At 43.2% G+C, this 25,803-nt stretch overlaps 2 protein-coding genes across 2 annotated transcripts in view; one reads left to right on the forward strand and one right to left on the reverse strand.

Moving 5' to 3' along the window:
• gpsm2 (G protein signaling modulator 2) overlaps positions 1-20,568 on the forward strand; it is a 44,842-nt gene extending 24,274 nt beyond the window's left edge. The window contains exons 6-14 of the mRNA XM_078407815.1: positions 401-516; positions 2,410-2,565; positions 3,661-3,769; positions 4,984-5,113; positions 9,178-9,248; positions 11,376-11,564; positions 13,611-13,773; positions 14,551-14,765; positions 20,295-20,568. Coding sequence (XP_078263941.1) covers positions 401-516; positions 2,410-2,565; positions 3,661-3,769; positions 4,984-5,113; positions 9,178-9,248; positions 11,376-11,564; positions 13,611-13,773; positions 14,551-14,765; positions 20,295-20,468 — 1,323 coding nt within the window. The 3' untranslated portion in view covers positions 20,469-20,568. The remainder of the gene's footprint in view (positions 1-400; positions 517-2,409; positions 2,566-3,660; positions 3,770-4,983; positions 5,114-9,177; positions 9,249-11,375; positions 11,565-13,610; positions 13,774-14,550; positions 14,766-20,294) is intronic.
• Positions 20,569-24,105: 3,537 nt separating this feature from the next.
• The window catches only part of clcc1 (chloride channel CLIC-like 1), a 31,844-nt gene continuing 30,146 nt past the window's right edge, over positions 24,106-25,803 (reverse strand). The window contains exon 11 of the mRNA XM_078407813.1: positions 24,106-25,671. Coding sequence (XP_078263939.1) covers positions 25,630-25,671 — 42 coding nt within the window. The 3' untranslated portion in view covers positions 24,106-25,629. The remainder of the gene's footprint in view (positions 25,672-25,803) is intronic.

Genomic DNA, 25,803 nt, shown 5'->3' on the forward strand with positions numbered 1-25,803 from the left:
GTAGAGTTGCTGCCTAGCAGCACCAGAGATTTGTGCGGGTGTCAGAGGTTATAGGGAAAAGGCAGGAGAATGCAGTTAGGAGGGAGAGATAGATCAGCCATGATTGAATGGTGGCGTAGACTTAATGGGCCGAATGGCCTCATTCTACTCCTATCAGAGAGAGTTAGATGTAGCTCTTAGGGCTAATGGATTCAAGGGATATGGGGAGAAAGCAGGGACGGGGTACTGATTTTGGATGATCATATTGAATGGCGGTGCTGGCTCGAAGGGCCGAATAGCCTACTCCTGTACCTATTTTCAATTTTCTATGCAATGTTCTGCATCCTCCTGCATTGAATATTGTATTGTATGTGTAAATTGCAAATCGTTTGTCATTGATTCATTTATTTCATGATTACAGCGCTTAGAAATTGCAAAAGAGTTTGGAGATCGGTCAGCTGAAAGGAGAGCATGCAGTAATCTGGGAAATGCCCACGTGTTTCTTGGTGAATTTGCAGTGGCTGCTGAATATTACAAGTGAGCATTATTTATATTTGAAACCTTCAGTGTGTTAAATCTGATAGGTAAATGTTGTAATGCCGTTGTATTGTTTTTCCTTTGCTACGTGTGGGGTATGGGTGAATTCAGTGGAGAAGGATTGGAAATTTCATTAACTTTGGACCCATGCTATTATCATGTACATGAAAACCTAAAAGTTGTTTTCTAAAGTGAGATGCTTCGGCCAATGTGAATAGCCTACACAATGACAAGGATTTTGATTAATTACCTCGAGACCCGTGCTTCACATATCCAACTACTACACCATGGAAAACACTCAGTCATGTGGCCATGAATCGAATAAAATGCCCAGATTTAAAAGAATTGACAATGTTGTATGTTAACTGCAGGTGCCAAGTTCTGGACATGTGAGCAGAGTATAACAAAATGGCTGGCAGCTAGCTGTTCATAATTTCTTCTACTGTTCCTCAGCACTGTCAGCAGAGTGTGTGAAATTGGTCTTGTTACATGTCATGGGACATCCACGAGTTGGATCTGCGGCAGATTTGGACTTCAGAGATACAGCGTGGAAACGGGCCCATCGAGTCCACGCTGAGCAGCAATTACCTGCACCCTAGCACCATCCTACACACTAGGATATATTTTATTCACAAAATGCTGGAGCAACTCAGCAGGTCAGGCAGCATCTCGGGAGAGAAGGAATGGGTGACGTTTCGGGTCGAGACCCTTCTTCAGTCTGAAGAAGGATCTCGACCCGAAACGTCACCCATTCCTTCTCTCCCGAGATGCTGCCTGACCTGCTGAGTTACTCCAGCATTTTGTGAATAAATCGATTTGTACCAGCATCTGCAGTTATTTTCTTATACAGGATATATTTTTATCATTATCAGTGTGGCCATCTAATTGGGAGGACACCAGAGCACCCGGAGAAAACCCAGGCGGGTCACAGGGAGAACGTACAAACTCCTTACAGACAGCGCCCATAATGAGGATTGAATCTGGGTCCCTGGCGCTGTAAGGCAGCAACTCTGCCGCTGTGCCACGGTTCCACCCCAAGGGATTTGTAGCAGGGATTTCTTAGTTTGGGATGTTGGCTGCAGAGGACTATAGATTTTGGATTTATTTTTTCCGTGTTTGTGTTTTAGATTAAAATTTAGGTTGGAATAATTTTTAACTATTACCTGTGGTGCAGGGGTAGAGTTGTTGACGTACAGCGCCGGAGACCTGATTTGTATGGTCTCCCTGTGACCTGCATGGGTTTTCTCTGGGAGCTCTGGTTTCTTCCCACACTCCACAGGTGTACAGGTTTGTAGGTTAATTGGCTTGGTAAATTGTTCCTATTGTGTGCGGGGTGGAGTTAACATGAGGGGATTGCTGGTCGGCACGGACTCGATGGGCCAAAGAGTCTGCTCCCGCGCTGTATCCCTAAAACTAAAACTTAAAACTATTTCTTGTGTCAAATTATCTCACTTTATAACCCAGAGGATTAGCCAGCTATCAGTTCTCAGTTGCTCAGCAAGTCTTCTGGGTGGGATTTATTTGTCCTGATTTGTTTTTTATCTTCCTGGGGATTGGTACGGCTACTTACACTGGTAAGATTATGCAAGATTTGTGCGAGCACTTTTAGGCCAGTGGTGTGATTCGGTAGGCAGGAACTGCAGATGCTGGTTTACACCGAAGATAGACACAAAATGCTGGAGTAGCTGACAGGCAGTATCTCTGGAATGATTGGGTAGCTCCCCTCTTTGAATGTAAATTCAGGCCATGAGCAAGGTTTATTCTTCTGCGTGAGGTATTTTGGTGGAAGAGGGTTTTGGGATTGCAGATCCATTTCAATTTATTTTACAAAATATTGAAATATTTGAATGTTGGATAAAGCATCTTGACCCAATTTCTTTACTGTTTATTCAGGAGAACGTTCCATCTTGCTCGACAGCTAAAGGACACAGCTGTGGAAGCACAAGCCTGCTACAGTCTTGGAAACACTTACACGCTCCTTCAAGACTATGAAAAGGCCATTGAATATCATTTGAAACACCTTATGATAGCGCAAGAGCTTTGCGATAGGTAATGTTTGAAGTTGTAAATATTTGTATAGGGTTAAGTCTATTGTTATCATTGGTCATGATCAACTGTACATTCAAGAGCAGACTAGCTCCTGGACGAGTAATTCAAAAACCTAAATTGGTTTGGTAGAAGTGTAAGTTGTCCCGAGTGTGTGCAGGGTAGTGTTAATGTGCGGGGATCGCTGGTCGGTGCGGACTCGGTGGGCCGAAGGGACCTGTTTCCACGCTGTATCTCTAAACTAAACTAAACCTGTAGTATAAAGTTGAGGAAAGCAGGGGAAGCCCCGGCCACTCAGTCTTAGCCTCAGTAGAGGTGGGGGTCGCCCACAGCTTTTTCCCAGCAGCCTGGTCTTGACCACATGGTGGCGTTGGTTGCCTACCCCCCTCTCCACCCCCCCTCTCTACCCTCTCCTCTCCCCATCCCTCTCCTCTCCCCACCCCTCTCCTCTCCCCACTCCTCTCCCCTCCCCACCCCTCTCCCCTCCCCACCCCTCTCCTCTCCCCACCCCTCTCCTCTCCCCTCCTCTCTCCTGTGCTGCTCTTACAAGTGTTTCCAGGATTCCAGCTATAAGGATAGTTGGGCTATCTAGGATATTTCTGGGCGTACAGAAAACGGAGAGATTATATTGTAGAGGTGTTTAAAATAATGAGTGGCAGAGATGGAATGAGCTGCCAGAGGAAGTAGCTGAGGCTGGTACAATAACATCATTTAAAAGACATGTATGTGCATATGTAAGGATAAGAGGCAGATGGGGCAGGTGAATGTGGATAGCACTAGCTTAGATGGTGCCTCTTGGTTGACATAGACTAGTTGGGCTGAAGACCTTGTTCCCATCTCTAAGACTGTATTTTGAGAATTGTAGACAAGTATCTATGATGAGCACCTCAGCGATGTCAAGATTGGCATACCACCCAATTACAAATTAAAATAATTACCTGTGACTGGATTCAATTCTCCTTCTCGTGTGAAAGAGGTGTAACTCAACTTTTTGCAAGTAAAATGTAGATGGTTGGGGCTAAAACGGGTTAAAAGTAGAGGAGAGAGTAAAATAAAATGGCATATATTGTTAAATCCATCTTTTCTTTTGAATTTTAGGATTGGAGAAGGGAGAGCTTGTTGGAGTTTAGGAAATGCCTACACTGCACTTGGAAACCATGAACAAGCTGTGCATTTTGCAGAGAAACACTTTGACATCTCAAGAGAGGTAAAATTATTGAGATGCAACCAGTTATTAGCATCCATGAATATGGCTCATATGTTTGTCACCCGGAGATCTATTCTGAATTAGCAACTAAAAAAACAATCTCAGATAGACACAAAAAGCTGGAGTAACCAGAGGGTCAGACAGCATCTCTGGAGAAAAATAATAGGTGACGTTTCAGATTGAAGAAGGGTCTCGGCCTGAAATGTCACCTATTCTTTTTCACCAGAGATGCTGTCTGACCCGCTGAGTTACTCCAGCTTTTTGTGTCTATCTTTGGTTTAATTCAACATCTACAGTTCCTACACAATAATATCTCGGATCAAGGATTTTTTGGGGGGATATTTCCAAACTATACTTGATGTGTTTATTGAATATTCTATGTACTCTGCTTTCACATTTGTCCTTAGTCAAATGCTGAAGAGTGGCTACTATTTTTAAACGATGGTTGTTGAGCTTGCTTCGATAGGGAGTGCAATGTGTGCAGGTTCTTCACAGATATCACCAGAGGCTAGGATGCATTCTGCTTGCTGGTGCTGGGAAGCAGTGTTCCTGTTCTGCCCTTTTTTGAGGTGCTCACTAATTGCAAACTAACTTTCCATGATCAAAATGGAACATCTTGGAAATATGCCTCCAATCGGGCAGAATCCATAGAAAGCAAAACTGGAATAGATCACTGAAGTAACCCCTGCATCCCCTCTCTCTCCATCTCTCCCCTAACCAAGTCGCACCAGCTTCAAAGACGTCTTGTTGAGTCTTGAAGGAGATGACAAATGTCTTTACTCGGTCTCACCTAACAAACAGCTAACAATGGTCTGTTTCCTTTATCATTGTTACCCTTTTTTGCATATCTTTCATTCATTTGTTCTATATCTCTCTACATCATCGTCTATATCTCTCGTTTCCCTCTCCCCTGACTCTCAGTCTGAAGAAGGGTCTCGACCCGAAACAACACCTATTCCTTTTCTCCAGAGATGCTGCCTGATCCGCTGAGTTACTCCAGCATTTTGTGTCTATCTTTGGTTTAAACCAGCATCTGCAGTTCCTTCCGACACACTGAAGTAATATATTTTTACGCGTGTCATTACTTGTGTTCCTATCGAGGCATTAACAAATTCCATTTTCCACTTATTATATATTTTTTTTGGTAAAGAAAATAGGGCCATTGTTCATAAGATTTAATAAAACTTGTTTTACGGTAATCCTTCTTTTTGCAGGTAGGAGATAAAAGTGGTGAACTAACAGCCCGAATGAATCTTTCAGATCTTCAGTTGGTGTTGGGTATTAGTTACAGTACAAACAACTCTATGTTATCCACAAGTCAGGAACTGGATTATAACTCTCAAGGTGGGTACAGAGAAATCCTCAAAGAATCCCCTGGGTTCCCACTTTAACACTGTAATGAACAATTCAGGACAATCATTTAAGGCAAATCTGAAAACACACATTGTGCCCAGTATTGACCATTTCCTGCCAGTTAGCCGATAACTTTTCCATGATTTAATGCGAAGATGTTTGTCTATCTGAGTGATGTAGTGTTACGGAACACATCTAGGAACTCAACAGGCTTGTTTGGTATATTGTTTAGCAACAAAGGCCCACAAACCTTTTGCCTTCCTAATTGCCCACTAAACCTTCATGGTAATTTTCACTGATTTCTGTGACAGGACACCCAGGTAGCCCCTGAACACCTTTCAGCTTCTTTCGTACTGTGAGCAGTTTTGGGCACCATATCTGAGGAAGGACGTGCTGGCTCTGGAGTGGGTCCACAGGAGGTTTACAAGAATGATCCCAGGAATGAGTGGGTTAATATATGATGAACGTTTGACTGCACTGGGCCTGTACTCACTGGAGTTTAGAAGAATGAAGGCAGCCCCATTGAAACATAGAGGTTATGAGAGAAACCTCCAGTTTAAATTCCATTTGGAATATTTTGGAGAACCAAGAAGGCAGGAGAATGGGGTTAGGAGGAAGAAATAGATCAGCCATGATTGAATGGCAGTAGACTTGATGGGCCGATTGGCCTAGTTGTACTCCTATTCTTTATGACCTTACACCATTTATTTTGATTGTTGCTCTCTGCAAAAGACTTGCCAAATGTAATTTTCCTTCCAGCCTGACCGTAGTATTTTTCAAGCACCCTGTTACTTCGTCCTATTTGGCCTTGAATATTTTCCCTACTTGTAGTCTAAGGCTAACTGGTCTGTGGTTCCCATTTTCTGTCCCCAATATTTATGAAAGGAAGGTAGACGTGTAATTCAGCGGGACTGGCAGCATCTCTGGAGAGAAGGAATGAGTGACCTTTCAGGTTGCGACCCTTCTGAAGAAGGGCCAATCTTGGCATTTTGTGCCTATCTTGGGTGTATAACCAGCATTTGCAGTTCCTTCCTACACAGAAGTGTAATTGCCTTCTTTCTGGTGGGAACCAATCTAGAATCTGTAATTTTGAAGTTCGCACTAGCCAAAGCCACCTCTTTCAAGTCTAGATTCAGAAAATGAAGTACAGATTTATTATTCTTTTGTCTCAGTCCTTTTTGCACTCTTTCCCTCATCTACTTATTTGCTCTACACTTTTTCCATTGTTTCCATCGTTGTCTTTTCAAACTAGCGGAGTTTAATTTGTGCCTAAACCTTCGTCATTGTTTTAGATTTAATACCTGGGTTTTAGATGGAACTAAATCACTTGCAGTCTACAAAAAAATTGCATTATCATCATTGGTCTTCATCAAATGTCTCTTCATTTTATATTATTAATTAGCCCTTTTTGTCCCAGTCGTATGCATGGAAACAGGCCCTTTGGCCCAACGCATCCATGCTGACCAAGATGTCTCAACTAAACTAGTCTGATTTACCTGCACTAGCCCATCTATGCACCTGTCCAAATGCCTTTCAATGGTGTTATTGTACCTGTCTCAACGACTACTTCTGGGAGCTCGTTCCATATACCCACATCCTCTGTGTGGAAAACGTTGCCCCTTAGGTCCATATTATATCGTTCCCCTCTCAACCTAACCTATGCCCTCTAGATTTTGATTCCCCAATACTGGGAACGAGGCTCTGTGTTCACCTATTCCAATCATGATTTTATACACCTTTATACGATCACTCCTGTGCTCCAAGCTTGCCCAACCTCTCTCTATATCTTAGGCAGTTGGGTCCTGGCATCCTTGTAAAGCTTCTCTATACTTATTCCAGCTTAATGGCATTTTCCTATAGCAGGTTAACCACAAATGAACACAACACTGCAGTGGCCTCATCAGGATGTTGTACAACTGTGACATAATGTCCCAACTTCCATACAGATGAAGACCAGCCTTCTTCAGCACTCTATCTACCTGTGATGTCACTTTTTGGGAACAATGTACTTGTACTCCTAAATCCCTCTGCTCTACAACACTGCAGGGTCCCACTGTGCTCTGGTTTGACTTCCCACCTCGCACTCATTTGAATGAAAAAATACTAGATCTAGAACACTGTGTTCCCTTGTTGGATTCTCAACTATATTGTAGTCCTTGGAAATTTTTCCCCGCGTTCATTGCTAATTTTGTGTGCTTAGTATTTGTGTAAATTTAAATCTTCCATTATTATTGTTGCATGCGCCTCTAACTTCCCGTCACTTCACATATTTTCTTTTGAACTACAGAGGAAAACTAAACAAATAGATGTTTAAAAGTTTTATCTTGACTCAGAAGTCCACATTCCATAAACATCAAAAGTCAAGAGGCACTACACTTGGTCAGCAATGTACACAGAGTCATAGAGTGATACAGTGTGGAAACAGGCCCTTCAGCCCAACTTGCCCACACTGGCCAGCATAGAAACACTGAAAATAGGTGCAGGAGTAGGCCATTCTGCCCTTCGAGCCGGGACTGCCATTCAATATGATCATGGCTGATCATCCAAAATCAGTACCCTGTTCTGGCTTTTTCCTCATATCCCTTGATTCCCTTAGGCCTAAGAGCTAAATGTTGAAAACATCCAGTGAATTGGCCTCCACTGCCTTCTGTGGCAGAGAATTCCAGATTCACAACCCTGGGTGAAAAAGTTTTTCCTCGTCTCTCACCGTAAGTCCCAGCTACACTAGTCCCACCTGCCAGCATTTGGTCCATATCCCTCCAAACCTGTCCTATCCATGTACACTGTGCTAAAACATACAGAAATCACCTCCACCTAAGGGGGCTCAGGGACTTTGGATGGCCTCAGCCTGTGCTTCCTTGCCAGGTGAATGTTTGTCCACAAGACTACAGGATCAGTGACTTTTCAGGTCGAAACATCACCCATTCCTTCTCTCCAGAGATGCTGCCTGTCCCACTGAGTTACTCCAGCATTTGTGTCTATCTTTGGTTTAAACCAGCATCTGCAGTTCCTTCCAATACACTGCAGAATGAGATAGTGGCGTCGAAGTGGATGTCACCTACTGGCTCAGAGCAGCCTCCCTCATAATCCTTGCAATCTGATGTCATTGGTCAGGCCAGCCTCACCACTTGCCAGCTGTCGTGCATTCACACCATCCTTTGCATAAAATCCTCCTGTTAAACTACCCTGAGGGAGTATGTCAGTGATGCAGACTGCCCCTTTTCCACTGCTCTATCGGCCTCCAGCTCCTCTGATACTACTCCTTCGATGATTAAGCTGCCATTGGGATGAAACTGGTGAACTTTCAGGATATCCCTCAACAATTGGTAATGGTAGAGATGCACCAATTATCTGTGTGCATGGTGGTGCTTAAAGAAAGGGATCAGCACATGCAATTACAGTAGTTACAGTATGGGCGGATGGTGCAGCGGTAGAGTTGCTGCCTTACAGCGCCAGAGACCTGGGTTCAATCCTGACTACGGGTGCTGTCTGTACAGAGTTTGTACGATCTCCCCATGACCTGCGTGGGTTTTCTCTGAGATCTTCGGTTTCCTCCCACATTCCAAAGATGTACAGATTTGAAGGTTAATTGGCTTGGTGTTAATGTAAATTTTCCCTAGTGTGTGCAGGATAGTGTTAGTGTGTGGGGATCTGTGATCGGCATGGACTCGGTGGGCTGAAGGGCCTGTTTCCACCCTGTATCTCTAAACTAAACTAGTTAATCCATGTTTGAAAGAGGCTGCAAAAGAAAATGAGAAGATGTATATTTGGACAGTTATAGGTGATGAAGATGGACACAAAATCCTGGAGTAACTCAGCGGGCAAGCAGCATCTCTGGGGAGAAGTAATGGGTAACGATTAGGGTCTCGACCTCAAAAGTCACCTGTTCCTTTCCTCCAGAGATGCTGTTTGACCCGCTGAGTTACTCCAGCATTTTGTGTATCTTTGGTGTAAACCAGCATCTGCAGTTTCTTCCTACAGTTATAGATGGTGCCATTAATGTCCAAGGATGAAGGCAGGACTAGAAACAGTTAATCTTTTGTTGCTCTTTGAAGGTGCTCGACCAAGACTGGACCTTGGGCAGAATATGGAGAAAATGGAATTAATGAAGTTATCAGCAGAAAAGGTATGGGAAAATTAACATTTTCTAGCAATATTGGTGAAGCTTCATAAGGCGGAAAAACAACCATTCCTTGAGAGTTTTAAAGAAGTGGAAAGTCTTTGAGGAGGTTGATGCTCAAACATTTGAGGCATTGCTGTCAACAGTGGTACAAAGTAAAACTGGCTGTAGAAAGACCAGAAATGGAGAGATGTAGAAGTATTGGACACTTGGAGGAGCACAGTGGTGCAACGAGTGCCAGAGGCCTGGGTTCATCCAGACCATGGGTGGTTTGTGGTGAGTTTGCACTTCCTTCCTGTGACCTCTGAGTGCTCTGGTTTCCTCCTGCATTCCAAAGGCATGCAAGCTGGTAGGTTTATTGGCCACTGCAAACCTTTTAATCCAATAAAAAATACCTTGCATGGATATACAATGCCCTCTATAATGTTTGGGACAAAGACCAATCATTTATTTATTTGCCTCTGTACTCCACAATTTGAGATTTGTAATAGAAAAAAAATCACATGTGGTTAAAGTGCACATTGTCAGATTTTAAGAAAGGCCATTTTTATACATTTTTGTTTCACCATGTAGAAATTACGGCAATATTTATACATAGTCCCCCCATTTCAGGGCACCAAAATGTTTGGGACCAGTGGCTTCACAGGTGTTTGTAATTGCTCAGGTTTTTAATTGTCTCCTTAACCACATGTGATTTTTTTTTCTATTACAAATCTCAAATTGTGGAGTATGGAGGCAAATAAATAAATGATGGGTCTTTGTCCCAAACATTAGGGAGGGCACATTGGGAGTGAGAAATCTGATCCTGGAATCATTTGATTATTGGATACCACCACTTTTAAGAGGTGATAGATACCGGACGTTTGAGTTACACCACTTGTTGCTTGCCAAGTAATTGTGGGTGTGACTATTGGACACAACTTGTTCTGCACCGTTCCCACCCCCATCACCATGCCATCTCCGTACTAAGAGATAGGTAGAGATATGCGGGTCCAGTTGCCTTGGGGCTGCTGAGCTTGGAGTTAGGTGGTGGGACAGCAGTGAAGCCCAGACCTGCGGGGCATTCTCCCTTCGAGTGGCTCAACATCACTTCTGTTCAGAGTCCTGGCATGACCAACAATTTTGCATTAGGCATAATCAAGTTGAGGTTGTGTTTTGTCGATCTGAAAAAGTTAAATGTGATGTTATTCAGAGACAGTTTCTTCCCACCTGTTATCAGACAACTGAACCATCCTACCACAACTCAAGAGCAGTCCTGAACTACTGTATAGGAAGGAACTGCAGATGCTGTTTAAACCGAAGATAGACACAAAATGCTGGAGTAACTCAGTGGGATAGTGTTGATTAGTGCTGAACTACTATCTACCTCATGGTTTATCCTCGGACAATCTTTGATCGGATTTTACTGGCTTTAGCACCAAACAGGAAACTGAAAGTGGAGTGATAGAGAAAAAAAACAGAAGGCAAATAAACTGAATGAAAGTATTTAACAAAGCAAGCAATCCACATTTAGTCTCCTTAACATATACGGGCAAACTCACTAATGAGCAAAGAATGTGCTGAAGTATAAGCAAATCTTTTTCACAGTGCAATGGTGGTGAAGGGGAAGTTTAGTTTAACGATACAGCGTGGAAACAGGCCCTTCGGCCAACGAGTCCGTACTGACCGGTGATTCCCGCACACTGACACTATCCTACACACACAGGGACAATTTACATTTATACCAAGCCAATTATCCTACAAACTTGTAGAGTGTGGGAGGAAACCGAAGATCTGAGAAAACCCACGTCACGGGGAGAACATACAAACTCCATACAGACAGCACCTGTATCCTGGATCGAACCCAGGTCTCTGACGCTGCAGGTGCTGTAAGGCTGCAACTCTACCGCTGTGCTGCCCTTGAAAGGGTTGATGTGGCATCTCTCTGCTTGTGTGGTAAGGGTTTGGATGTTGAGTGAACAGTCACTTCGGACCGTTGAATAGAGAGGGAAGATTTCTTTGGTGGAGGAGACATTATTTGCTGAATTGGTTGGAAGATGACTTGTGGAGGCTGCCATGGTGTCTGTTTTATAATGTGTTTTTTAAAGTATTTTGATGTGCAGGTTTTGTAATGATGAACTGAAATTTGTCTAGGGTCAGAGTTGGAAGAGTGAAACTCGCACGAAACAGAAACCTACGCTTTGGAAGCAATCAACTAAGTTGCTGTTTATAAATCGATTCAGGGGAAAAAAGCATAAAAGTAACAATTCATCTGCAAAAGTTCTTAAAGATACCAGTAATTCCATGGTGAAAAATGACAGCAGAGGTCATGTTCCACAAAAGGTAAGCGATTTGACAAAGCTCTGGCTTTCTTTATTTAGTTTCTGGGTTTGCTGAATTGCGCCAGGTTATTGGCTTGCTAAATGATGCAAAATATACCGATTTCTTAATTTGTGCGTTTTGAATTCCAAGTACCACCCTCAGTACCAAATCTCCACAGTATTACTAGCTTGAAATCTTGAATCTAGAGCATCTCTCACATGCAAGGGAACTTTCATTTTATTGATGCAGAACTAAATGGATGGCTTCTCTCAAACGATCCTACCATTTGCAAGTGAATGTTCATCTTGAATAATCTGTTTAATATTTGTGCATCTGAACAGCACTCCACCAAAATGGAAATTTCATTCTATATAATTTGGTGAAGGAGAATGTAGGGGTTTGGAGGAGATTGGGAAAAGAAGGATGCCTGAATGCACAAATGATGCCTTTAAGACTTCATTTGAAAAATATCTGAAAGCAAATAAAGTTGCTTTTGTGCTGTCTTGGATGTGGTGCCACAGTGGTCTATCAAGTCAAGTCAAGTTTATTTGTCACATGCACATACACGATGTGCAGTGAAATGAAAGTGGCAATGCCTGTGGATTGTGCAAAAAAAAGAATTACAGTTACAGCATATAAATTAAATACAGAGAAGACAAAATTTAGTCCCTGGAGTTATAAACGTTAACAGTCCTGATGGCCTGTGGGAAGAAACTCCGTCTCATCCTCTCCGTTTTCACAGCGTGACAGCGGAGGCGTTTGCCTGACCGTAGCATCTGGAACAGTCCGTTGCTGGGGTGGCAGGGGACCCTCATGATCTTGCTTGCTCTCGATCTACACCTCCTGATGTATAGGTCCTGCAGGGGGACGAGTGTAGTTCCCACGGTGCGTTCTGCCGAACGCACTACTCTCTGCAGGGCCTTCCTGTCTTGGGTAGAGCTGTTCCCAAACCAGACTGTAATGTTGCCGGACAGGATGCTCTCTACAGCCCCAGAGTAGCCTTACCCACCAGTGCGGCAATGTGCGTTGCCCATGTCAGATCCTCTTTGATGTGGACTCCCAGGTATTTAAAACTGCTCACCCTATCCACAGTAGACCCATTTATCTCCAGTGGCGTGTACGTCCTTGAATGTTGAACCCTTCTAAAGTCCACAATCAGCTCCTTAGTTTTTTTGACATTCAAGAGTGCCAGATCAGTCACCTTCTCCCGGTAGGCCTTCTCATCGTTGTCGGAGAGGCATTCTTTGGCACCGGTACAATAATGGATCTTTTGAAGCATGCAGGGACCACGGACTTTGCCAAGGAGAGGTTAAATATTGTGGTGAGCACTGGAGCAAGCTGAGTAGCACAAGACTTTAGTACTTGCCCAGATATACCATCTGGGCCTCCAGCTTTCCTCGTGTTCACACGTGTCAGAGCCCACTTCACGTCATGCTCGGACACCGAGAATGTGTGCACATCCCCGGCGGTGGATCCCCCTCCAGCCTCGTTAGCCAGCGCCCTGTCGGTGTTGTTTTTAGACGGCGAGCTAGGGGTGTTACCCGTCTCAAACCATGCATAAAAAGAGTTCAGGTCATCAGCTAAGGAGGTGCCGGCACTTCCGGTTGAGGGGGGGCTGCACTGGTAGCTATGAAATCTTTGAATATTTTAAACATGACCACACCACCAGTCCCATCTTCCCATCTCTACCCCTTTCTGCAGAGACTGCTCCTTCTTCAAACCATTAGTTCACTCATCTCTTCCCTCCTGGGATTATAAATGGTAAATGTGGCTTTTACTCACACGAGGGGAGTCAAGAACCAGAGGACATAGGGTTAGGGTAAGAGGGGAAACATTTAATAGGAACCTGAGGAGCAACGTTTTCACACACAGAGTGGTGGGTGTCTGGAATGAGCTACCCGGGGAGGCAGATAACTGTTGATGATAACAACATTTGAAAGGCATTTGGACAGGTCCATGGATAGGTAAAGAGGGATATGGGTCCTACGCACGTCGGTGAGACTAGTGTAGATGGGGCATCTTGGTCACTACGGGCAAATAATAGTGATTTCTAAAATTTAATTTCAGAAGATCAGTTCAGGTATGATGGCAGATGAAAGCTTCTTTGACTTATTGAGTCGGTTCCAGAGTAATCGAATGGATGATCAACGATGTTCATTGACAGTCAGGCAGAGTTGTACAATGAAGGCAGTGCCTGCCTCATCTACACCAACAAAACCCTTAGGTGAGTGTGCCTTTTAATCTTCCTGACTTTATGCCGGAATTAAGTTCATATTCACCCAAACTTTGGAATGGTTAGTGGCTCAGCAGAAGAATTCTGTGTGTAATTTTGTTAGTTGGAAATTTGCAAAATCCCACATTTCAGCCGCTGCATTTGCTGCAGAATGGACGAGTGGTACATCTGAGTAGAGGAACCTCTGTTCTATCTGTGCAAGTGGTTTGTTGCCATCTGCAGCAAAATCCTCAGCAATGCACCATGCTGGTCCGCGGACTTCAATATACCTGTGATTAAGAATAGTTTGGTTTGGAGACTTTTTAAATAAGATGAATTGTTTTGAGGTGAAAGAGATTTCAGCAAACAGTTTTAACTCCACTTGTAATTATTGATTTTGAATTCACTTTAGGATGCTACACGGTTATGTACTTTTCCAGTAGGCCCAGTGACCTTTAAATACAAATTGCAAATCCAGCTGAAAGTTGTTCTTGTGCAGGAAAGAACTGCAGATGCTGGTTTACACCGAAACGAGATACAAAGTGCTGCAGCAGCTCTGGAGAAAAGGAATGGGCGACATTTTGGGTCAAGACCCTTCAGACTGAGAGTCGGGGAAGAGGGAGACAGAGATGTGGAAGGGTAAGGTGTGAAAACAAGACATCAAAGGGGACGCAGTTCAAGAAAAATTCAGAATAGATCATTGTTAGCTAGAAGGTGACAACGAAGCATACAAAGATAAAAGTAATTAGGTTCTTAATTTAGTGATTATTAAGCTTCAGTATTATCTCATTTCAGCTCACTCCACATCAGTTGGCTTACCACAGACTGAAGAGTTTGTGGACCTTGCTGGTTCACAGAGCCGTCGATCAGGTGATCAACGTGCGAGCAGCGGCAGTCTTCCTGGCTTGCGACTGAAGCAGGAGAATAGCCACACTGTTGACAGCCATCTGATCAGTGGTGACTGCAAGCAACCAGACGATCCTTTCTTTGACATGCTCTTAAAATGTCAAGTAAGTAGCTTTCTTAAGTAACCTCTGACACCTGTACTAACCAAGAATCTCTATCTCTGATTTAAATATATGCACTGACTGTCTTCTGTGGCAAAGAATTCCAGATTTTCCACCAATGATGCATTTTGATCAGTTATATGAATTTGAATTTCTCTAGCACCAGTACCTGTTAGATAGAGCTCTAGGGGCTAGCGGAATGTTAGATAGAGCTCTAGGGGCTAGCAGAATGTTAGATAGAGCTCTAGGGGCTAGCAGAATGTTAGATAGAAGCTAGCGGGATCAAGGGATATGGGGAGAAGGCAGGCACAGGTTACTGATTGTGGATGATCAGCCATGATCACAATGAATGGCGGTGCTGGCACGAAGGGCCAAATGGCCTCCCCAGCACCTATTTTCTATGTTTACCTGATCCAAGTTGAGTAATTTTAGTGTAAGAATTACTGAAGATTAAATGCAAGCAATTTTAAGGCAGAGACCTTTTAGACTGGAATAAAACACCCTTAATTAAAAGTGACTGGAGTAGAAGCTGTATGAAGATCTTACAATGGATTTGCCAAATGTCAAGAGTCACAGAGTGCATAATGCATATTGTCCATGTCCTGTGGCTCCACACATTGATTTCTGTGGGCCCTTTATGTAGTTTCTGGTGATCCTCCTTTCCTGAATATACATAAAATCTCTTTGGATTCTCCTTAATTTATATCTGTCAGTTATCTTCTGCTTCCTCTTTGCCCTTCTGATTACTTCTTAAATATGCTCCTCTGTCCCTAAACTCCTCCAAGGGATGTCTATCTCTGCTTCGCAGCTTTCTCCCTCTCACACATACCTTTCTTTCCACTCCCCCTGTCTCTGATCTTCTTTCCCCTTCTTCACATCATCTGTTTACCACCTATCCCTCCCTAATCTGGGTCCTCCATCCACCTCCCCCCCCTCTTTCTGACCACCATCTATCCATCTGGCTCTTGTATTTTGATGCCTACCTTCCTTCCTGATCAGTTTCCACCATTTGCACCCGTTTGTCTCCCACGCTTATCAGATCCAGCTTTGCTCACTATCACTACCCATTTCTCCCCCACCTGATTTATCTGCCCAATCTTCCTTTCCTAGATTCACCTGTCACTAGCCATCTCTTGCCTCAACCCTATCGTCCATTTTTTTGTACCTCCCCCCCCCCCCCCTCTACTTCATCTGTGCCAGGGGCCATGGGGGGAAGGCATGAGAATTGGGGTTGAGAGATAGATCAGCCATGATTGAATGGCGGAGTATGCTTGATGGGCTGAATGGCCTAATTCTGCTCCTATCACCTATGAATTGAAGAAACATAGAAAATAGGTGCAGGAGTAGGCCATTCGGCCCTTCGAGCCTGCACCGCCATTCAATATGATCATGGCTGATCATCCAGCTCAGTAACCTGTACCTGCCTTCTCTCCATACCCCCTGATCCCTTTAGCCACAAGGGCCACATCTAACTCCCTCTTAAATATAGCCAATGAACTGGCCTCAACTACCTTCTGTGGCAGAGAATTCCACAGACTCGCCACTCTCTGTGTGAAGAAATGTTTTCTCATCTCGGTCCTAAAAGACTTCCCTCTTATCCTTAAGCTGTGACCCCTGGTTCTGGACTTCCCCAACATCGGTAACAATCTTCCCGCATCTAGCCTCTCCAACCCCTTAAGAATTTTATATGTTTCAATAAGATCCCCCCTCAGTCTTCTAAATTCCAGCGAGTATAAGCCTAGTCTATCCAGTCTTTCTTCATATGAAAGTCCTGCCATCCCAGGGATCAATCTGGTGAACCTTCTCTGTACTCCCTCTAAGGCTAGAATGTCTTTCCTCAGATTAGGAGACCAAAACTGTACACAATACTCCTGGTGCGGTCTCACCAAGGCCCTGTACAACTGCAGCAGAACCTCCCTGCTCCTATACTCAAATCCTCTTGCTATGAATGCTAACATACCATTCGCTTTCTTCACTGCCTGCTGCACCTGCACGCTTGCTTTCAATGACTGGTGCACCATGACACCCAGGTCACGTTGCATCTCCCCTTTTCCTAATTGGCCACCATTCAGGTAATACTCTGCTTTCCTGTTCTTGCCGCCAAAGTGGATAACCTCACATTTATCCACATTATATTGCATCTGCCATGCATTTGCCCACTCTCCTAATCTATCCAAGTCACTCTGCAGCCTCCTAGCATCCTCCTCGCAGCTAACACTGCCACCCAGCTTCGTGTCATCCGCAAACTTAGAGATATTGCATTCAATTCCCTCGTCCAAATCATTAATATATATTGTAAATAACTGGGGTTCCAGCACTGAGCCTTGCGGTACCCCACTAGTCACTGCCTGCCATTCCGAAAAGGACCCGTTTATTCCTATTCTTTGTTTCCTGTCCGCCAACCAATTCTCTATCCACCTCAACACTGAACCCCCAATACCGTGTGCTTTAAGTTTGTACCCTAATCTCCTATGTGGGACCTTGTCGAAGGCCTTCTGAAAGTCCACATATAACACATCGACTGGTTCTCCCTTATCCACTCTACTAGTTACATCCTTGAAAAATTCTATAAGATTCGTCAGGCATGATTTGCCTTTCATAAATCCATGCTGACTTTGACCGATGATTTCACCACTTTCCAAATGTGATGCTATCACATCTTTAATAACTGACTCTAGTATTTTCCCCACTACCGATGTTAGGCTAACTAGTCTATAATTCCCCGTTTTCTCCCTCCCTCCCTTTTTAAAAAGTGGGGTTACATTAGCTACCCTCCAATCCTGTAGATTGAAGTCACCCATTATAACTGCTGCACCTTTAGTGCACGCATTTCTAATTTCCTGTTTGATGCCATCCCCAACCTCACTACTGCTGTTAGTTGGCCTGTACACAACTCCCACTAGTGTTTTCTGCCCCTTAGTGTTTCGCAGCTCTACCCATATTGATTCCACATCCTCCGAGCTAATGTCCTTCCTTTCCACTGCGTTAATCTCCTCTCTAACCAGCAACGCTACCCCACCTCCTTTTCGGTAGCGGTAGCGCAGCGGTAGAGTTGCTGCTTTACAGCGAATGCAGCGCCGGAGACTCAGGTTCGATCCTGACTACGGGTGCTGTACTGTAAGGAGTTTGTACGTTCTCCCCGTGACCTGCGTGGGTTTTCTCCGAGATCTTCGGTTTCCTCCCACACTCCAAAGACGTACAGGTATGTAGGTTAATTGACTGGGTAAATGTAAAAATTGTCCCTAGTGTGTGTAGGATAGTGTTAGTGTGTGGGGATCACTGGGTGGTGCAGACTTGGTGGGCCGAAAAGGCCTGTTTCCGCGCTGTATCTGAAATATGAAAAAATATATATATATCCCGCCTGAATATAGAATATCCCTGGATGTTGAGCTCCCAGCCTTGGTCACCCTGGAGCCTGTCTCCGTAATCCCAACTATATCATAATCATTAATAACTATCTCCACATTTAATTCATCCACCTTATTACGTATACTCCTTGCATTGAGACACAAAGCCTTCAGGCTTGTTTTTACAACTCTCTTACCCCTTATACAATTATGTTGAAAAGTGACCCTTTTTGATTTTTGCCCTGGATTTGTCTGCCTGCCACTTTTACTTTTCACCTTGCTACCTATTGCTTCTACCCTCATTTTACACCCCTCTGTCTCTCTGCTCATGCTCCCATCCCCCTGCCACATTAGTTTAAATCCTCCCCAACAGCACTAGCAAACACTCCCCCAAGGACATTGGTTCCATTCCAGCTCAGGTGCAGACCGTCCTGTTTGTACTGGTCCCACCTCCCCCAGAACTGGTTCCAATGTCCTAGAAATTTGAATCCCTCCCCCTTGCACCATTTTTCAAGCCATGTATTCATCTGAAATATCCTCCTATTTCTACTCTGACTAGCACGTGGCACTGGTAGTAATCCAGAGATTATTACCTTTGAGGTCCTACTTTTGAGTTTATCTCCTAGCTCCCTAAATTCACCTTGTAGGACCTCATCCTGTTTTTTACCTATATCATTGGTGCCAACGTGCACCACGACAACTGGCTGCTCACCCTCCCCCTTCAGAATGTTCTGCAGCCGCTCAGAAACATTCCTGACCCTTGCACCAGGGAGGCAACATACCATCCTGGAGTCTCGTTTGCGGCCGCAGAAACGCCTGTCTATTCCCCTTACAATTGAATCCCCTATTACTATAGCCCTTCCACTCTTTTTCCTCCCCTCTTTTGCCACAGAGCCACCCACGGTGCCATGAACTTGGCTGATGCTGCCTTCCCCTGATGAGCCATCTCCCCCAACAGTATCCAAAATGGCATATCTGTTTAGGAGGGAGATGACCGCAGGGGACTCCTGCACTACCTGCCTACTGCTACGCTGGCTAGTGGCCACCCGTTTCCTTTCTGTCCGCTTATCTTTTACCTGTGGTGTGGCCAACTCACTGTACGTGCTATTCACGACCTTCTCAGCATCGTGGATGCTCCAGTACGAGTCCAACCGCAGCTCCAACCGTTCAATGCGGTCTGCCAGGAGCTGCAGCTGGACACACTTCCTGCACACGTAGTCATCAGGGACACTGACAATATCCCTGATCTCCCACATGTTGCAGGATGAGCATTCCACGGGGCCGATCTCACCTGACATGTCTTACCCCAAATCAAATCAAATCCCTCTTAATCCTTTAAACTGTACCTTTACTAAAAAGCACTGAACCCTTAACTCACCGAACCCTTAACTCACCGAACCCTTAACTCACCGAACCCTTAACTCACCGAACCCTTAACTCACCGAACCCTTAACTCACCGAACCCTTAACTCACCGAACCCTTAACTCACTGAACCCTTAACTCACTGAACCCTTAACTCACTGAACCCTTAACTCTGAACCCTTAACTCACTGAACCCTTAACTCACTGAACCCTTAACTCACCGAACCCTTAACTCACTGAACCCTTAACTCACTGAACCCTTAACTCACTGAACCCTTAACTCACTGAACCCTTAACTCACTGAACCCTTAACTCACTGAACCCTTAACTCACCGAACCCTTAACTCACTGAACCCTTAACTCACTGAACCCTTAACTAAAAGTACAAACAAAAAGCAGAAATACAACCCCGGGGTTATGCCCAGCCCAATCAGCTGCTTCCTCTAGTCCGCTTCCACCAATCAGCGGCTTCCTCCAGACCACTCCTTTTGAAGTGTGAGGGAACGTTTTTAAGCTGCTCCAACCGCTCCTGGGCCTCTGGACATGAACAGAAAAGTCATCCATCTGTTCCATCCATATTTGCTGCCTGGTCCACCAAGTTCTTCCAGCATCCAAATGAAAGAATCTACAGTTTGACTGCAAAAAATATATCTTTATACATAAATTTTATCTGCCTTATAAAATAAATGCAGCTTTGTGAATTGAATTATATTATCAAACCGTATTTTGCAATGGTAAAAGATTTACTTTTAAGCACCAATTTTAAGTAACTTTTGGAAAAGTGATGCATGTTATTAAAGCATTTATTGTACATTTCACCAGAGCTGCAGGCTGGATGACCAGAGAAGTGCACCGCCTCAATTTGTACATAAATGTGTAACTGTTCCTGATGAAGACTTCTTCAACCTGATCCTTCGATCTCAGGCCAGACGAATGAATGAACAACGTGTCACACTTCCTTCACGTGAGGGAACCAAGAGGAATTCATCCCACTGAAATAAACCCGTATTTATCGGCAATTAAAATGCCAAATGTTTGAGGAATGGGTGGGATTGGGTAAAATTCACGATGCACTTTGGTTTGCTGGCAACCTGGATTTTGGCCGAAAGTTTACTTTGAATTCTCAATTGCTTGAGGTTTTTTTTAACTGTCCTGGAAATATTTCACACAAGTGTAAGTTATCAGAAGGTTCTAATGACAGTAAACTGGAAACAGCTCAGTTCCTTTACAGTCACATGGCCTGATTGAAGAATATGCCAGCATTTTTTTTCAATTGAAAGTACTCCATCTTTAGATGATAGAGCTCTAGGAGCTAGTAGAATCAAGCGATATGGGAAGAAGGCAGGCACGGGTTACTGATTGTGGATGATCACAATGAATGGCGGTGCTGGCTCGAAGGGCCAAATGGCCTCCTCCTGCACCTATTTTCTATGTTTCTATGATCCTAATAGGAAAAGGATTATCTTCATTTGTAGTTTTACGTATTGTAGATGGGGAAATGTTGAGTTACTAGCAAACATAATTATGTTTCAATTAGCAGAAAAATGTTCACAACTTATTTTGGGGTCTTCTGTGACTATTTTTTAAATCAAAAATTGCAGAAAATAATTGATATTTATAAATGGAAATATTTTCAAATGTACAAAAGTGTAGCCTTAATTAAGTCTTATGCTGGCAGTCTTGGTCTTAGAGTCAGAGTCTCTAACAGGCCCGTAGCCCAACTTGCCCACCCCGGCCAACATGTCCCACCTAACTGCATTTGGCCCATATCCCTCGAAACCTGTCCTATCCATGTACCTGTCTAAATGTTTGTTAAACGTTGTGATAGTCCCTGCCACAACTACCTCCTCTGGCAGCTCGTTCCATACACCCACCACCCTTTCCGTGAAAAGATTACCTCTCAGATTCCTATTAAATCTTCCCCCCCCTCACTTTAAACTTGTCCTCTGGTCCTCGATTTCCCTGCTCTTGGTGTGTACACGATCTATTTCTCTCATGATTTTATGCACCTCTATAAAATCACCCCTCATCCTCCTGTGCTCCAAGGAAAAGAGACCTAGCCTATTCAACCTCTCCCTGTAGCCCTGTACCTGCCTAACCGATCAAGACCATGCTGAAAGTTTTGACAATTATCTTCAATACCACCCACTTTTGTGTCATCTGTGTATGTTCTCATCCAAATCATTGATATGTATAAACTAAAACTCTAATCTGTTTGTTTATTTGTTCCTGCACTACAGCCAAAACGGTACACGATAACGCGACAGTTTTAGGCCCACCTTACTCACCGTCGTCCCTTTGGTACTAATGGAAGAAGTTTCATTGAAATCGGTGTTATATTTTTTAAGTTATTCACATTTTAAAGTTTAAATCTATCTCCTAGGGAGGGAGGGGAGGAGGAGGGCGGATAAGGGGGGTTGAGGGGGATGGGGAGGGGGGAGGAGGAGGAGAGGGTGCTGCACCAATGCAGGATGATAAACAGCAATGGGCCCAGCACTGAACCCTGAGGCACACCATTAGACACAAGCCTCTAGTCCGCAAAGCAAACTTCCACCATTACCCTCTGCCTTCTTCCGTAAAGCCACTTTTCTATCTATTCAGCTATTTCTCCTTGGATCCCATGAGATCTAACCATCCAGAGCAGCCTTACTAAAATCTATGTACACACGTCTACAGCTCTGAGATTTTTGAAGATGTGACCAAAAAGGTCGATGAAGGCAATCAGATTCGTGAGTCACGACCTCCCATGTACAAAACCATGTTGACTCTCCCTAATCAGCCCTTGTCCATCTAAATGCATGTATATCCTATCCCTCAGAATACACTCTAGTAACTTTCCAGCCACCGATATTTAGCTCATTGGCCTGTAATTCCCAGCCTTTTCCCTGCAGCCCTTCTTGAATAGAGGCGCAACATATGCTTCTCCTCACCAGTATTTAACGACTCATAAACCTCAGCGATTTGTCTATCTTCATACATGTCAGGACCTTTAGCATATCTGCGACTGTAATACTGATTCCCCTCAAGACACATCCAGTGACTATCGCAAGATCCCCGTTCTCCTGTCTTTCTCCACAGCAAAAACTTGTTGAAGACTCTGCCCATTTCCTGTGGCTCCACACAGTGTTGACCACTTTGATCCTGAGGGGTCCCACTCTCTTTCTGCTGACCTTTTTTCCCTTTATGTGCTTAAAACCTTTTGAGATTATCCTTAATGCTATTGCCTGTCTCTTTTTTGCTCTTCTGATTTCCTTTTTTAGCTTACTCCTTCCCAAAATTCCTCCAGGAATACACTTGATCCCAGCTGCCTATACCTGTCCCATGCCTCCTTCTTACTCTTGACCAATGCCTCAATTTCCCTCATCATCCAGGCTTCCTTACGTTTGCCTGCTATGCCCTTCACTGTAATAGGGACATGCATGTCATGAACTCTTGTCAACACACTTTTTTAAAATATCCCACTTTCCCGACGTTTCTTTTCCATCAAACAACCTTCTCCAATCTACTTGAGCGAGTTCCTGTCTCATACCCTCAACGTTGGCCTTTCCCCAATTTAGCATTTTAACTTGTGGGCCGTAACCATAATCATCTTAAATCTAATAGAACAGTGGTCGCTGGTCCCAAATGGCTCCTCCATGAACACTTCATCCACTTGCCCCTCTCAATTTCCCCAGACTAGATCAAGTGTTACCATCTCCTGTAGATACACAAAAAGCTGGAGTATCTCTGCAGGTCAGACACCATCTCTGGAGAAAAGGAATAGGTGACCCTTCTTCAGACTCGGCATCAGCAGTTCCTTGCCATCTCCCGTGTTGTGCCCGAAAAATATTGCCGGAGGAAACTTTCCTGAACACATTTGACAAATTCCACCCCGTCTAAACCTTTTGCACTTTGACATTCCCAGTCAATGTTGGGAAAATTAAAATTCCCTACTACAACAACCTTATTAGACATGCAGATGCCTGCAATCTCCTGGCACATTTGTTCTTCTGATTCCCGTTGACTATTTGGGCACCTGTAGTACACCCCCAACAAGGTGATCATCCCTTTCTTGTTCCTCAGCTCCACCCATATAGCCTCACTAGAGGAACCGTCTGTAATGTCCCCTCTGACCACTGCCGTAACATCCTCCTTAACCAATAATGCAACCCTCCCCATCTCTTTTCCCCTCGCCTCTGTCCAGAAGCACCTCTACCCTGGAACATTGAGCTTCCTGTGCTGGTCTTTTTTCTCTTTCTCAGTCTCAAGGTACCTACTTTAAATTGTACAGAATTTTAGGACTTTCTTTGTAATTGTAACTGAAAGAAATATGATTATTCTTGATAAACACTTATTGCTGGATTATGTGTTAATAATGTCACTGACTAAAAATGCAGTATTTGTTGTGCTTGGGAATGTGTGACAATTTTGGAAATTAAGTTTAGCAAAGCTTTGAATTCAACTCTTGATCATTTTTTTTGTATCCTTGATTCCAATTGGGGAATAAAATGGGTACAGTTTTGAACGTCATAATCAAAAATATAATTGTGGAGAAACTTTAGAAATATGGATGTAGAAAAGCAAGAGATTGAGTTGTTTTAAATTTAAGTTAAAATGGTTACCACTGGATTAAGAAATTGTTAATGATGTATCTTACAAATGTTCAAATATTCCCATGATTGATTTATTTTGCATTATTCAAAATATTTTTACTGTAATCATATTTCTTGAGCTTTAATTTTCCAAAATACATAGCAGTAGGAATTGATTACTGAACATTAAAATGTCTGTGGCCTATTGTGCACTTAAAGATTTACAGAGGGTTCCAAGCTTGTGATTTTGGAAAATAAATGACTCATTGCATAGGTTCACTGGTAGTTGAATAACTTAATAAGTAGTTACAAGCTGCGTTTGTATTTTTGGATAAATAATCATAAGTAGTGAATTATCTTGGGTTTCAGTGCCAACAGATGTACATTTTTTCAAAGAAAGTAGGGTGCTGTTCTGAAATCATGACATTTGTTATATCTACAGTAAAAAAAAAACAAGAATATGGTTTGCCCTCTCATTTGTCTCAGGCAGGATAAAAGCCGTGTGGTCAATTAGACTGAGCGATTGGTACAATGTAAATGGCACAAATATACATTTTAACCTATTTTGATGCTACAAGAACTAGGACATTTTTTGACAACTTCCACCATTAAATGTATGTGAATCAATGTGATGATCGGCAGTGAAAAATCCAGGCTTATCTAATGATCTCACACCATTTGGATAGGTGAAGTCTTTGATCATTTTGGCATGAGTTACCAGTTGAGAAATTGATTAATTTTTGTTACAAACCATTTAATGTTCACTGCATTTGTATCCGAGTGGAGTCTCAGGTTGAGTCACCAGCCTCGCTCTTAATTCTGGATAAAGTTGTGGGGAAATACCAGTTTAAACTCCCACCCCCACATTATCAAGTGGAGGTTTGACAGAGGAGGTTTGCCATAGAGCAGTATGCCCTGGGTCAATGAGTGCCAGACCACATGCAAGTTATTTAAATGTGTAAACCACAGCTTTCTTGTGTTGCTTTTAGCATAGAAGATCAAGGTGCTTCGTGTAAGCAGGGCCAAAAGATCTGACTTAAAATATATCAGAAATGCAATCTTATTGAAATATATGAAATTATATTGCATTCCATCCTTACTACAATGCATAAGTGTAAACTAAAGACAAACTAACAGAGACATTGAAGCATGTATATATCTCAGCAGCTATCACAGTAAGATGAAATTTGACCCCCAAAAAATTCATGGCATCTTTGATTTTATAAGAGAAATGGAAAACTATGACGCTATAAATAACTGAGGTCTAAAATTAGAAAGTTATGCCAACTCTTTAAAATAATTATTAGCCAAACTTGGAGTATTGTTTAAAAGATTAAAATTGCATGGCAGCACTGATGTAAATAGATCAGTGAGGTGTCAGCACTATGAGAGAATTTAAATTTCTTTTTCAGACCTAAAATTTCAAAAATGGAGCAATAACAAGAAATTGCATTGCATTGGGTTTTAAATCATGCCAATCTTAAATGATGGTATGTCTCGTACGTCAGCATAAATTTCTAATCACCAATTATTATCACAAGGTATGTTACATGCTATAACTAACGTGATTTCTGCAACATGAGTCTTCATGTTCCTTGATTCTGTCCAGATTCTAGATTGTTGAAAGCCTACAGAACAAAGAGCATTATTCCACCCAAAGCATTAAAAATCATCACTTTTCATCGCATTTATAATCTGAAGACATATTACTCTATCCATATTATGTTTTAAATATGCTAAATTGAGAAGATTTTCTGGAA

The sequence above is a fragment of the Rhinoraja longicauda genome, chromosome 11 (assembly GCF_053455715.1).
Source record: "Rhinoraja longicauda isolate Sanriku21f chromosome 11, sRhiLon1.1, whole genome shotgun sequence".
In the NCBI taxonomy this organism is placed as follows: domain Eukaryota; kingdom Metazoa; phylum Chordata; class Chondrichthyes; order Rajiformes; family Arhynchobatidae; genus Rhinoraja; species Rhinoraja longicauda.